The sequence below is a fragment of the Lycorma delicatula genome, chromosome 7 (genome assembly GCF_047948215.1).
Source record: "Lycorma delicatula isolate Av1 chromosome 7, ASM4794821v1, whole genome shotgun sequence".
NCBI lineage: Eukaryota > Metazoa > Arthropoda > Insecta > Hemiptera > Fulgoridae > Lycorma > Lycorma delicatula.
Genome location: NC_134461.1, coordinates 8,930,635 through 8,944,133, shown reverse-complemented (window position 1 = coordinate 8,944,133; position 13,499 = coordinate 8,930,635). Strand labels below are relative to the sequence as shown.

At 31.9% G+C, this 13,499-nt stretch overlaps 1 protein-coding gene across 2 annotated transcripts in view; it reads right to left on the bottom strand.

Annotated features, from left to right (window-relative positions):
- Positions 1–13,499, bottom strand: part of LOC142327936 (uncharacterized) — a 66,490-nt gene that overhangs the window by 18,567 nt on the left and 34,424 nt on the right. Inside the window, exons 6-7 of one of the 2 annotated variants that reach the window (XM_075371326.1) lie at positions 13,203–13,353; positions 6,584–6,690 (exon numbers count right to left, since the gene is read on the bottom strand). Coding sequence is in view for 1 of the 2 variants with exons in the window: in XM_075371327.1 (XP_075227442.1) it covers positions 13,315–13,353 (39 nt within the window). In the remaining variant the exon portion in view is untranslated. Of the gene's footprint in view, positions 1–6,583; positions 6,691–13,202; positions 13,354–13,499 lie in introns of those variants that run through there. The other variant, XM_075371327.1, reaches the window with a different exon arrangement.

The window sequence follows — 13,499 nt, the reverse complement described above, 5'->3', positions numbered from 1 at the left end:
AAGAGGTATTGCGGCAAATAGATGAAGAAAGAAGCATTTGGAAAAATATAGTTAAAAGAAGAGACAGATTTATAGGCCACATACTAAGGCATCTGGAATAGTCGCTTTAATATTGGAAGGAAAAAATTGTGTAGGCAGGCCACGTTTGGAATATGTAAAACAAATTGTTAGGGATGTAGGATGTAGAGGGTATACTGAAATGAAACGATTAGCACTAGGTAGGGAATCTTGGAGAGCTGCATCAAACCAGTCAAATGACTGAAGACAAAAAAAAAAAATTAATATTTAATTGAATTGAATGTAAAGTGAAGGACATGAAAACAAACACATAATTACAGCATAAATTTTCTGCCATAACTTGGCAATTTGTTAACCAATTTAAAAAAATAAAATGTCATTTTGTTCAAAATAAAAGGCTTAATATTTTAACATACATTTTAATAAAACTTATATTTACGGAGATATAACAGACTGAAAAATAAACATGGCTGCCATTTTGTAATTTGCAAAGGTATTTAAGTCCTGATTTTTTTCTAATTTTACAACTTTATTACAAAGACGCTTACCAAATATTAATGTGATTGCTCTATCTGAACTTGAGATATAAATTTTTATATAAAAATAACAAAATGGCAGACAGAGGGAGAACGAAGGAAAATTTGCCATTTTTTCTAAGGATATTTTTTGTTTAGTTTTACAAATAGGATCTGAAAAAGTATAGCCAGCCCACCATTTTAGAAACATCCTATATATACATTAAATACAAGGTTTGCTCATAAAAAGTTCAAACTTTTTAAATTATGCGTCGACGTTTGCAGATGTCATGCTCTGGCCACTGTGTACACCTAGCAGCATATCTTGGTAACATATCACATTTTTTCTGGGTTCCGATCTATGTGTTAATTGTCTAGCAATTATCGATTGAGTGAGGTCGTGCATAAGCTGCTCAACGAGTTAGTGAAAAAAAACAAAAATGCAGGAATTGGAGGAACAATGCATTTGTTTGAAGTTTTGCATAAAACTATTGAGATGTTCTTGAGGAAATTGTCATCCACAGTTGCATTTACAGGCAGTTCCTGACAAACTTCAACTAGATTCTGCTTCTGGTCATCTGTCCACAAATGCAGCACGAATTTTGCACTGATGCAATTCATTGCAAGTTTTTCACACAGGATTTGATGGCAAGATCATACACGTATGCCAACTTCTTCAGCAAGCTCAGTTAAACAATGAATTACTGCACGCATACTGTGAACATGTTGGTCATCTATTGATGTGGAAAGTTCATCTATTGATGTGGAAAGTTGTCCAGTCCTTTGGATCTTCAGCAACTGAATTTCTGCCCTCCTTAAAATGCTTAAACCAATCCTAACACTGCGTTCGGCTCATGGAGTCATCCTTGTATGCTTGCTTAATGCATAAATAAAAAAAGATCATAAGTTTGGAATGAATATTTTATAAATATATATATATATATACTGTATCTGAGAAGAAAAGATTAGAAGCTTTTGAAATGTGGTGCTATAGGAGAATGTTAAAAATCAGATTGGTGGATAAAGTGACAAAATCACTAACACTATGTGTACATTGCAACATATGATCAGCAGATTTAGATAAACCTCTGTCTTTGTTTTTATAAGCAGTGTAATGTTCACTAAACCTTTTTTTAAGTGATCTGGTAGTTTTACCGATATAAATATTATTACATTCATTACATCTAATTTTTATATTCCTCTTTAATACAATATTTCAGATATTGAAATTGAAATAACATAAACAATATAATAGAAACATCAGTTTGTAGAGGTCAATATATTTCAAGTGTTCCAAAAAAACATAAGCACTTGACCAGTTCAAAAAAATTTGTAACTTACCCGCTTGTTTCAGGATTGTAAAACTATTTTTTTTTTTTTTTTTTTATTTAAGCAGTTTACCCTTGGTGATCGTTTTTTACGGTGCGCACACTTATTTTTGTGATTGTAAGAGTTTATGGAAAACATCATATCTAAAAAACTATTGGTCCTGGAAGGATGAAACAAAAAGCAATTAATTCTCAAGGTAAAAGATTGGTTCAGTGGTTTATTTACATATCTCTCTTCTTTCTATGAGAAATTACCAATAAATTTGAACATGAAAAACTGTGAAATTTCACTTTAGTTAATTTTTTCAAGAGGCAGGAATGGCATACACAGTTTGAATTATTCTTTTACATGTATGTATGTGTTATTAGTTTTACCAAAAATAATATTAATGTTTGATATTCAGGGTGTCCCATATAAAACGCAACCCAACCTTATATTGGTAGGTATTGAAATAATATAAAGGCATGTGTAAATGTAAATGTTTTTTTTTTTTGTTTTCAGTCATTTGACTGGTTTTTTGATGCAGCTCCCCAAGATTCCCTATCTAGTGCTAGTCGTTTCATTTCAGTATACCCTCTACATCCTACATCCCTAACAATTTGTTTTACATATTCCAAACGTGGCCTGCCTACACAATTTTTCCCTTCTACCTGTCCTTCCAATATTAAAGCGACTATTCCAGGATGCCTTAGTATGTGGCCTATAAGTCTGTCTCTTCTTTTAACTATATTTTTCCAAATGCTTCTTTCTTCATCTATTTGCCGCAATATCTCTTCATTTGTCACTTTATCCACCAATCTGATTTTTAACATTCTCCTATAGCACCACATTTCAAAAGCTTCTAATCTTTTCTTCTCAGATACAGTATATATATATATATATATTTATAAAATATTCATTCCAAACTTATGATCTTTTTTTATTTATGCATTAAGCAAGCATACAAGGATGACTCCATGAGCCGAATGCAGTGTTAGGATTGGTTTAAGCATTTTAAGGAGGGCAGAAATTCAGTTGCTGAAGATCCAAAGGACTGGACAACTTTCCACATCAATAGATGACCAACATGTTCACAGTATGCGTGCAGTAATTCATTGTTTAACTGAGCTTGCTGAAGAAGTTGGCATACGTGTATGATCTTGCCATCAAATCCTGTGTGAAAAACTTGCAATGAATTGCATCAGTGCAAAATTCGTGCTGCATTTGTGGACAGATGACCAGAAGCAGAATCTAGTTGAAGTTTGTCAGGAACTGCCTGTAAATGCAACTGTGGATGACAATTTCCTCAAGAACATCTCAATAGTTTTATGCAAAACTTCAAACAAATGCATTGTTCCTCCAATTCCTGCATTTTTGTTTTTTTTCACTAACTCGTTGAGCAGCTTATGCACGACCTCTCTCAATCGATAATTGCTAGACAATTAACACATAGATCGGAACCCAGAAAAAATGTGATATGTTACCAAGATATGCTGCTAGGTGTACACAGTGGCCAGAGCATGACATCTGCAGACGTCGACGCATAATTTAAAAAGTTTGAACTTTTTATGAGTAAACCTTGTATTTAATGTATATATAGGATGTTTCTAAAATGGTGGGCTGGCTATACTTTTTCAGATCCTATTTGTAAAACTAAACAAAAAATATCCTTAGAAAAAATGGCAAATTTTACTTCGTTCTCCCTCTGTCTGCCATTTTGTTATTTTTATATAAAAATTTATATCTCAAGTTCAGATAGAGCAATCACATTAATATTTGGTAAGCGTCTTTGTAATAAAGTTGTAAAATTAGAAAAAAATCAGGACTTAAATACCTTTGCAAATTACAAAATGGCAGCCATGTTTATTTTTCAGTCTGTTATATCTCCGTAAATATAAGTTTTATTAAAATGTTGTTAAAATATTAAGCCTTTTATTTTGAACAAAATGACATTTTATTTTTTTAAATTGGTTAACAAATAGCCAAGTTATGGCAGAAAATTTATGCTGTAATTATGTGTTTGTTTTCATGTCCTTCACTTTACATTCAATTCAATTAAATATTAATTTTTTTTTTGTCTTCAGTCATTTGACTGGTTTGATGCAGCTCTCCAAGATTCCCTATCTAGTGCTAATCGTTTCATTTCAGTATACCCTCTACATCCTACATCCCTAACAATTTGTTTTACATATTCCAAACATGGCCTGCCTACACAATTTTTTCCTTCCAATATTAAAGCGACTATTCCAGGATGCCTTAGTATGTGGCCTATAAGTCTGTCTCTTCCTTTAACTATATTTTTCCAAATGCTTCTTTCTTCATCTATTTGCCGCAATACCTCTTCATTTGTCACTTTATCCACCCATCTGATTTTTAACATTCTCCTATAGCACCGCATTTCAAAAACTTCTAATGTTTTCTTCTCAGATACTCCGATTGTTTAATTTTTGATGTAAACAAATTATATTTCTTACTGAAGGCTCGTTTCACTTGTGCTATTCTGCATTTTATATCGCTCCTGCTTCGTCCATCTTTAGTAATTCTACTTCCCAAATAACAAAATTCTTCTACATCTATAATCTTTTACCTCCAGTAATTTATATAAATCTTATTTATGAACAAGTGATAAAGATATAAGACGTGTTTATTTATAATTAATGTTATTCTTTGAATTTTAAGTTTACTAATTAAATAAAAATATTTGTATTTATTAAATATTTGATGAACCTTTTTAGCACCACATTTCAAAAGCTTATAATTTTTTCTTCTCATAATCTTTTCTTCTAATATTTTCACATCTGATATAGATCATAATCTGTTAGGGCTTGCTCTACAAGTCACAAGTGAGTTTTCCAGATATGAAAATTGGCAGCACCACATTTCAAAAGCTTCTAATCTTTTCTTCTCAGATACTCCGATCGTCCAAGTTTCACTTCCATATAAAGCGACGCTCCAAACATACACTTTTAAAAATCTTTCCTGGCATTTAAATTAATTTTTGATGTAAACAAATTATATTTCTTACTGAAGGCTCGTTTAGCTTGTGCTATTCAGCATTTTATATCGCTCGTGCTTCATCCATCTTTAGTAATTCTACTTCCCAAATAACAAAATTCTTCTACCTCCATAATCTTTTCTCCTCCTATTTTCACATTCAGCAGTCCATCTTTGTTATTTCTACTAATTTCATTACTTTTGTTTTGTTCTTGTTTATTTTCATGCGATAGTTCTTGGGTAAGACTTCATCTATGCCGTTCATTGTTTCTTCTAAATCCTTTTTACTCTCGGCTAGAATTACTGTATCATCAGCAAACCGTAGCATCTTTATCTTTTCACCTTGTACTGTTACTCCGAATCTAAATTGTTCTTTAACATCATTAACTGCTAGTTCCATGTAAAGATTAAAAAGTAACGGAGATAGGGAACATCCTTGTCGGACTCCCTTTCTTATTACGGCTTCTTTCTTATGTTCTTCTATTGTTACTGTTTCATTATCACCAAATTATGGTCGCTATCAATGTCTGCTCCAGGGTAAGTTTTGCAGTCAACGAGTTGATTTCTAAATCTTTGCTTAACCATGATATAATCTATCTGATACCTTGCAGTATCGCCTGGCTTTTTCCAAGTGTATATTCTTCTATTATGGTTTTTAAGTTGGGTGTTGGCAATTACTGAATTATACTTCATGCAAAATTCTATAAGTCGGTCGCCTCTTTCATTCCTTCTGCCCAGCCCGTATTCACCCACTATATTTCCTTCCTTGCCTTTTCCAATGCTTGCATTCCAATCTCCAACTATTATTAAATTTTCATCTCCTTTTACGTGTTTAATTGCTTCATCAATCTCTTCGTATACACACTCTACCTCATCATCATCATGGGCGCTTGTAGGCATATAGACGTTAACAATCGTTGTCAGTTTAGGTTTTGATTTTATCCTTATTACAATGATTCTATCGCTATGTGTTTTGAAATACTCCACTCTCCTCCCTATCTTCTTGTTCATTATGAAACCTACTCCTGCCTACCCATTATTTGAAGCTGAGTTAATTACTCTAAAATCACCTGACCAAAAGTCTGTATTTAAAATTAAATATTAATTGTTTTTATTTATTGTTAATTCTAGTAATGTATATGTATCAAATTAATTAATAATTCTCTTACAATAATAAACCTAATAATTAAAAAAATAAAACAACTACCTGTGATAATCTTGCATTAATTGTTATAGAACATCAGGTACACCTTTTTTTAAAATAAACAGTTAAAAGATAAAAGAGAGGTTTAAAGTGCCCAGCAACAGAAATTACACGAGTCTCCAGTCTTTTACCGAGAGATTGTCTAAACCGTTCAAAAATTCTGGGATTATTCATAATTTCTTGAAATCCATTTTGGATCCTTTGCTGAAGATCCTCAATGTTGAGTATTGGAGTTGAATAAACAAACAATATGTTTCAAATGGCACCACAGGTAAAGTCAAGAGGGTTTAAGTCAGGTGGTTGGGCAGACCAGAACACTGGCCCTTCATGGCTTATCTGTTTTTCATTGAAAGTTTCATGCAGGAAATCTGATACCGACTGACTGTAATGTGCTGGAGCTCCATCATGGTGAAACTCACTCTTAATTATAGAGATATGTCTTCAAAAAAATGTGGAAGATTTTCAGCCAAATGAGCAAGATAATTTTCTCTAATTAAATGATTTGGTAAAATGACAGGACCCAAAAGATAGTCATTAAAAATACCTGCCCATATGTTCAGGGAAAATCTTTGTTGATGGCTAAATTGGAAGGTACCATGAAGATTCTTGTTGCTGCAGATACACTGTTTGTGGTAGTTTTGAACACCATTCCTGTTGAAAGAAGCTTCATTTTAACATTATTAACATGATCAGCAGTAATAGTCGCTGTAGAAAAATTATTCAAAAGTGTAAAAGTAATATCGATTGTTTTATTATTATGTAATATTCGATTTTATTGTGAGTAAATTATTACTTAATTTGATACTAATTTACAATACTAGAATTAACGATAAATAAAACAATTAATGAAATTGAACCTAAAGTGGTGGACATGAAAACAAACACAAAATTATAACATAAATTTTCTGCCATAACTCAGCTATTTGTTAACAAAATGTCATTTTGTTCAAAATAAGGCTTAATATTTTAGTTTGATAAAACTTATATTTATGGAGATATAAAAAATTGAAAAATAAACATTGCTGCCACTTTGTAATTTGCAAAAGTATTTAAGTCCTGATTTTTTGTTAATAATTAACCAAATATTAATGTGATTTGCCAATCACAACTTGAGATATAAATTTTTATATAAAAATAAGAAAATGGCGAACAGAGGGAGAACGAAGGAGAAATCACCATTTTTCCTAAGGATATTTTTTATTTAATTTTACAAGTAGAATCTGAAAAAGTGTATCCAGCCAACCATTTTAGAAACACCTTTATATAAATGAAGCATGTTTTTAACATCCATTTTGAAGTAAAAACAAAACTTTGAAATATGAACAACCTTGATAATTTATGGATAAAAACACATTTATTTACTACTTTTCCACATAGCTGCCCTTTAACATATTTTTTACAGCATTTCACAAGCTTTTTCATTTCTTTGAGAAATTCCACACCAGTGACTTACATCACATAATAAAGCCAATTTTCAATTCCTCATCATTGTCAAATTTTTGTGATGAAAGCGAATGTTTAAGGTGAAGAAAACAAAAATAATTGTTGGGAACTAGGTCAGGGCTATATGATGGATGACTGAAGATATTTTAATGGCTTTTTCCAACTGCCTTACTGATTTTCTGTCAGTTATTGTTAAAACAGAATTCTGTGGGGCAGCATTATTTTATCACAAAATTTGACAGTTTTATGACCTTTTCATTCTGCCTTTTAATATTATAGTATTTTCATGAATAAGATTTAATTCATTTTTGAAACTAATCAATCTTAGCGGTTACCTTACAGTGTATTTAATATTTATAAAACAGCAGTCTGCTAGGCAAATAACCTGTTCTCACAAAACAGCAAACAGTTTATTGACTTTATTTATTTTTGTTCAAGTTAATGTTCATTAAGAAGCTGACAGTTTGACAGCTCTAATTGGCAATTCAACAGATTTACTACGCAGTATTACTATTGGGTAGAAATAAACACTGAAGTGGAACAACAGTTTCTTTTTTTTCCCGAGAAACAACAGTTAAATCGAACTGGTTGAAAACATCTTCTAATTACCAGGAACATGTTGGAAACAATGAGATCAAACAATTCATCATCTTCGGTTTCATACTGCTGGAAAAATTATTGCTCTGCAGCAAGATGCAAATGGGCCCAGCTACTGGATTACTCTGAGCTCGTTAAATGAACATAGTGTTATCAAGCGTTTCATAAGAAGACTTTTTCACAGTTTTATGTCGCTTCATTCCACTGGAAGAAACTGAAGCTGATGAAAATGCAATTAGTTTTTCCTTATTTTTACAAATATCACACACAGTGTTATCTCCAGTATTATATTCTGTAAAAAGTTGCTTCATGGTGAATCCTTTATGCAGCTTCTCTAAAATGACTAGTGTTGCTGAACTGACAATATACGTTTTCATTTATCACCCACTGTAACCACATTATGTATATATCTTGAAACGAGTTTTATGCATATACAAATCATAAACATAGACTGGAATAAAAAATTTTCAACATTTAAAAAAAATTAGGGTTCAAATACAGATATAGAAGGACGATTTCTAACATTTACAGGAACCAAACAGCAACAGTAATAATTGAAGAACATAAGAAAGAAGTCGTAATATGAAAGGGAGTCCAACAAGGATGTTCCCTATCCCCATTACTTTTTAATCTTTACATACAACTAATAGTTAATGATGTTAAAGAACAATTTAGATCCAAAATAACAATACAAGGTGAAAAGATAAAGATGCTACGATTTGCTGATGATATAGTAATTCTAGCCGAGAGTAAAAAGATTTAGAAGAAATAACGAACAGCATGGATGAAGTCCTACGCAAGAACTACTGCATGAAAATAAACAAGAACAAAACGAAAGTAATGAAATGTAGTAGAAATAATGTAGATGAACCGCCAAACATAAAAATAGGATAAGAAAAGATTACGGAGGTAAAAGAATTTTGTTATTTAGGATGTAGAATTAGTAAAGATGAATGAAGCAGGAGCGATATAAAATGCCGCACAGCACAGGGGAAACAAGCCTTCAGTCAGAGATATAATCTGTTTACATCAAAAATTAATTTAAACGTCAGGAAAAGATTTTTGAAAGTGTATGTTTGGAGCACAGCTTTATATGGAAGTGAAATTTGGGCGATCGGAGTACGTGAATAGAAAAGATTACAAGCTTTTGAAATGTGAAGCTATAGGAGAATGTAAAAAATCAGTTGGGTGGATAAAGTGACAAATGAAGAGGTATTGCGACAAATCGATGAAGAAAGAAACATTTGGAAAAATATAGTTAAAAGAAGAGACAGACTTATAGGCCACATATTAAGGCATCCTGGAATAGTCGTTTTAATATTGGAGGGACAGGTAGAAGGAAAAAATTGTGCAAGCAGGTAACATTTGGAATATGTAAAACAAATTGTTAGGGATGTAGGGATATACTAAAATGAAACGATTAGCACTAGATAGAGAATCTTGGAGAGCTGCATCAAACCAGTTAAATGACTGAAGACAAAAAAAAAAATCATGAAATTTATAAACAAAACAAATACAAGAATATTATTAATACAAGAATTATTTTTAAAAAAAAAGTACAAACGATTAAATGTATAAATTATTTGAAAGTATCCTGCAAGTAAAATTAATGATCTATTAAACATCTATTAAGCCTACATAATGAATTATGCTAACACATTGTTAGTTGCATTGAAAGACTGATAACACATCGACAGAAGTCTGTAGCAGTTTTTATGACCAATTGTTTAGGATAATTGATGGGCAAACACACACAGTGCTCGTGAATTAACAGAAGGATTTGTAAATTTTAATACTGTACATATTACAGTACAGCATCATCACATTTAAAACAAGCACACATTCAAGTAGCAAATGAATGAAGAAGTAAAGAAATGAATGAACCTACCGCAGAACGGTAAAAAACTTCAGATTTTTAGCTTCTTTACATATTTTTGAAACTTATTTTTTTTCTGAGAGGCATCTCAGTTCACAATGCGGTTAAACCGATCATGGATAATCAGGAGTTGACTGAATGTGAAAATGCAGTACCTAACCAGGACTCAAACCTGAAATCTCTAGATGAAAGGCAGAGATCAGTAGAATATTAATTTAAATTTGGTTAAATAACTGCATATTTTAAAATTATATTCCTTTCTTTACCACATCTTATTATTATTATTATTATTATGCTTTTACGGCCAACATGGGACCACTTAAGTCAATTTTAGTTGGATCTTTTCTGAGAAAAGCGTGCTATTTTACTCTTTCGAGCTGCCCAGTATTTCTTCATCCGTTCCTTTTAAGCAGCTGCCCACCGGATCCGAGTGCAGCCTTCTCTGGTATTTACCAGACGGTGGATTTTTTCTTAAAAGACCTTCCATATTTGACTTTCAAAGGCAAGTCAGCCTTGGGTGGGAATAAATTCCCGAGTTACAACTCTGGGGATGTGATCCAGAGGTGATTCCGATTTAGTTCACCAGTAGAAATCTCCACGTTTCTAACTGGTTATCCAGACGAACCAACGTGGAGGCGCAAACCGATTTTTTTTAATTGAGATTTTAAGTATGGAGAAAGTTTAAATCGGTTCCGGAATCATTTCGTCCACCACATCTTATATATATATATATATAAAAATGAATGTTTGTTTGCCCTGTATGTGTTCCTACACCATTCATTCAATTGCGATGAAACTTTGATGAGTTGTTGTGTGCACACCTGTGAAGGTTTCTGAATTAGTTTGGACCTGCTAGGTGGTGTTGTGGTCGAGATATTTCAAAAAATTGTATTTATAGATTGATTTAGTTCATATATAGAATTTACATTAGTCACGTGAAAAGAAAAATTTTTGCAAACACTATATTCACTAGCTGGTGCTGGTGTCAAGATATTTATAAAACAAACAAATATATATATAAAAATATATATAAATTTAAATTAAATTTAAATAAAATTATATATATATATATATATATATATATATAAATGGCAATGTTCACATGTGTGTTTGCTGTAGACTAAAAATCTACTGGACCAATTTACACGCAGGAAAAAAGGAAAATTGAAAAAGGGTAAAGGGAAAAAAGATAAAGTGAAAAGATAAATTTTGTTGAAGTTCCGCAATGATCAGTTTTTTAATGTTTTATCAAACTTTCAATTGTGTTCATTTAATCCATATGCAGTATCTTTCATAAGTTTAAGGACACCTTAGAAAAACTGTTTATGTCAGTTTGTCTTTAAACTTATGAACTACATACAAATCTAATATGTCTGTGAGAAACAGCTTTAAAAAATAAATCTTTTGGTGAAAACTGCAAGCTTCTAAGTTAGATGCTTCAAATTTTATGGAGTCATTTAAATGAGCTAAAGCTAGCCCGTTTTTTTATAAAGAAATTACTATTTCTCGTAAAATATGTAACCTAGGCTAATGAGTGTGATATCATTTTAAAGCTGTGTTTTAGAGTTTTTCAATAGACTAATAAGAAAAATGACAAAAAATTTATTTTTTAAGTTAAAAGGGCTTAAGTGATTTTAAAATTTTCATCAAATTTTTGTTTTTAAGAGAGTAATGTTCAAAAATTTTAAAGTAAAATTACTAATTTAAAAGTAAAAGTAAAGTAAATTTAATGTTCAAAAACTTTAAAGTGTCAGGCATACCAACAGTAATTAAAAATGTCAAGTTGGCACTATTATCAGCTGTTATCCACCAAAACGGTGATGAATTAGCATTTCTTTCTTTGAGGTTAGGTTGGTGAAAAGTTTTTTTTATTAACAACAGGTAAGAAAAGTATTAGTGTAGTAGTAAAATGGTAAGTAATCGGTCTCTGGAAAGCAAATAAAACACACAGAGACATTGCTGAACGATTAAAAATATCAAAAACATGTGTACAGCAAGTCGTCAAAAAATATAGTGATCAAGAAACTGTCGCTGATCTTCCACGATCTGGTCGACCACGAAAAACATGAATGAGGTAAGACAGAGCAATTATAAAGGTATCAAAACTTAATTGGTCTGCTAGTTTGCCTGATTTAGCGACAGAAGTAGCACAAAATCATGGAATTCAGGTTAGTACTACCACTCTTTCTAGATGTTTAAAAGAATCTGGAATGGAATCACATTTCGCATTAGCAAAGCCTCTTTTAAACGCTGTCCACAAGTCAAAACTTCGTCAGTTTTACAAGCAAACGAAGAACCGGTTGAAAGAAGCATGGTGAAGGGTTGTCTTTTCTGATGAAAGCGGATTCCAGTTGTATTCAAACAGAGAAATTAGGGTCAGGTGAACAAAAACTGAAAAGTTTCTACCAACCTGCATCATTCCTGCTGTCTTGGTGTGGGGTTGCATAACTTCAGAGGGCGCTGGACACTAGAATAATGGATGGGACAATGAACAACATACAGTACATAAAAACAACGGAAGAATTCATGCTTCCTAGTGTCCATAATCTGTCGAGTGAGAATTTCATCTTCCAGCAAGACAACGTACCTTGTTGTAAATCACGAGTTACCAAGGCACGGTTTGATGCAAATGCAAATGATGTGGAATTTTTGGACTGGCTTGCTCGTAGTGCTGACCTAAATCCGATTGAGAATTTATGGAATCGGATGGCACTGCAACTTGGTAAAAGAAAACCTAAAAATAAGGCTGAGTTACGACTTCAAATTGCAAGTCTGTGGGAACAGGTGATGAAAGAAAAATGTCTGGAATTGATTGAATCAATGCCTGATATAGTAGCAGTGCCTAAAATCGTATGGTCATACAAAATACTAAACATTTAAAAAATGATGTAGCATTATCTCTGTTATTTTTATTTTTTATTTTTACTTGTATAAAATAAAGATTTTGTCATAAAATACTGATTTTTCGGTTATTTTTAACTTGTCCTTAGACTTATGAAAGATACTGTATATACTCAAATCTAGCAATAGCGAAGCATTGGTGGGTCTGCTAGTATTGAATAATGATAGGCTGATACTATACAAGACAAACCCACCAAAAACCAGGAACTAAGAGACAGCCCTGTGTTATAGCTGAAAGAAAACAAAAACTGAAAAAAATTTGAAACTGAATCAAACAAATATAGTTTAACTTCAAATCTATTATCAATTATCATCATTCAAAACTTAAAGAATAATAAGAATTTACCTGCATTCGCCAAATTGTTACACCATCAATACTTTTGCTTCAATAACATCTTCAGAATCTTTTGGTGATAGTTTTGTCCAACCTTCAGTGAAAAGCGTCTCAAGGGCTTCAATCATATAACCTCCTGACCTTTTTTTATTAAAGCCAGATCCTACAAAAAGGGCAAAAAAACTAAAAACAGATCGTATGAAAACTAGTATTATTCTAAATAATAATAATTAAACTTAATCAAACTAAACCTATGGTTTAATAAACCTAATGCTCAATCCCAACTAAGGGAACCCTCAAATAACATTA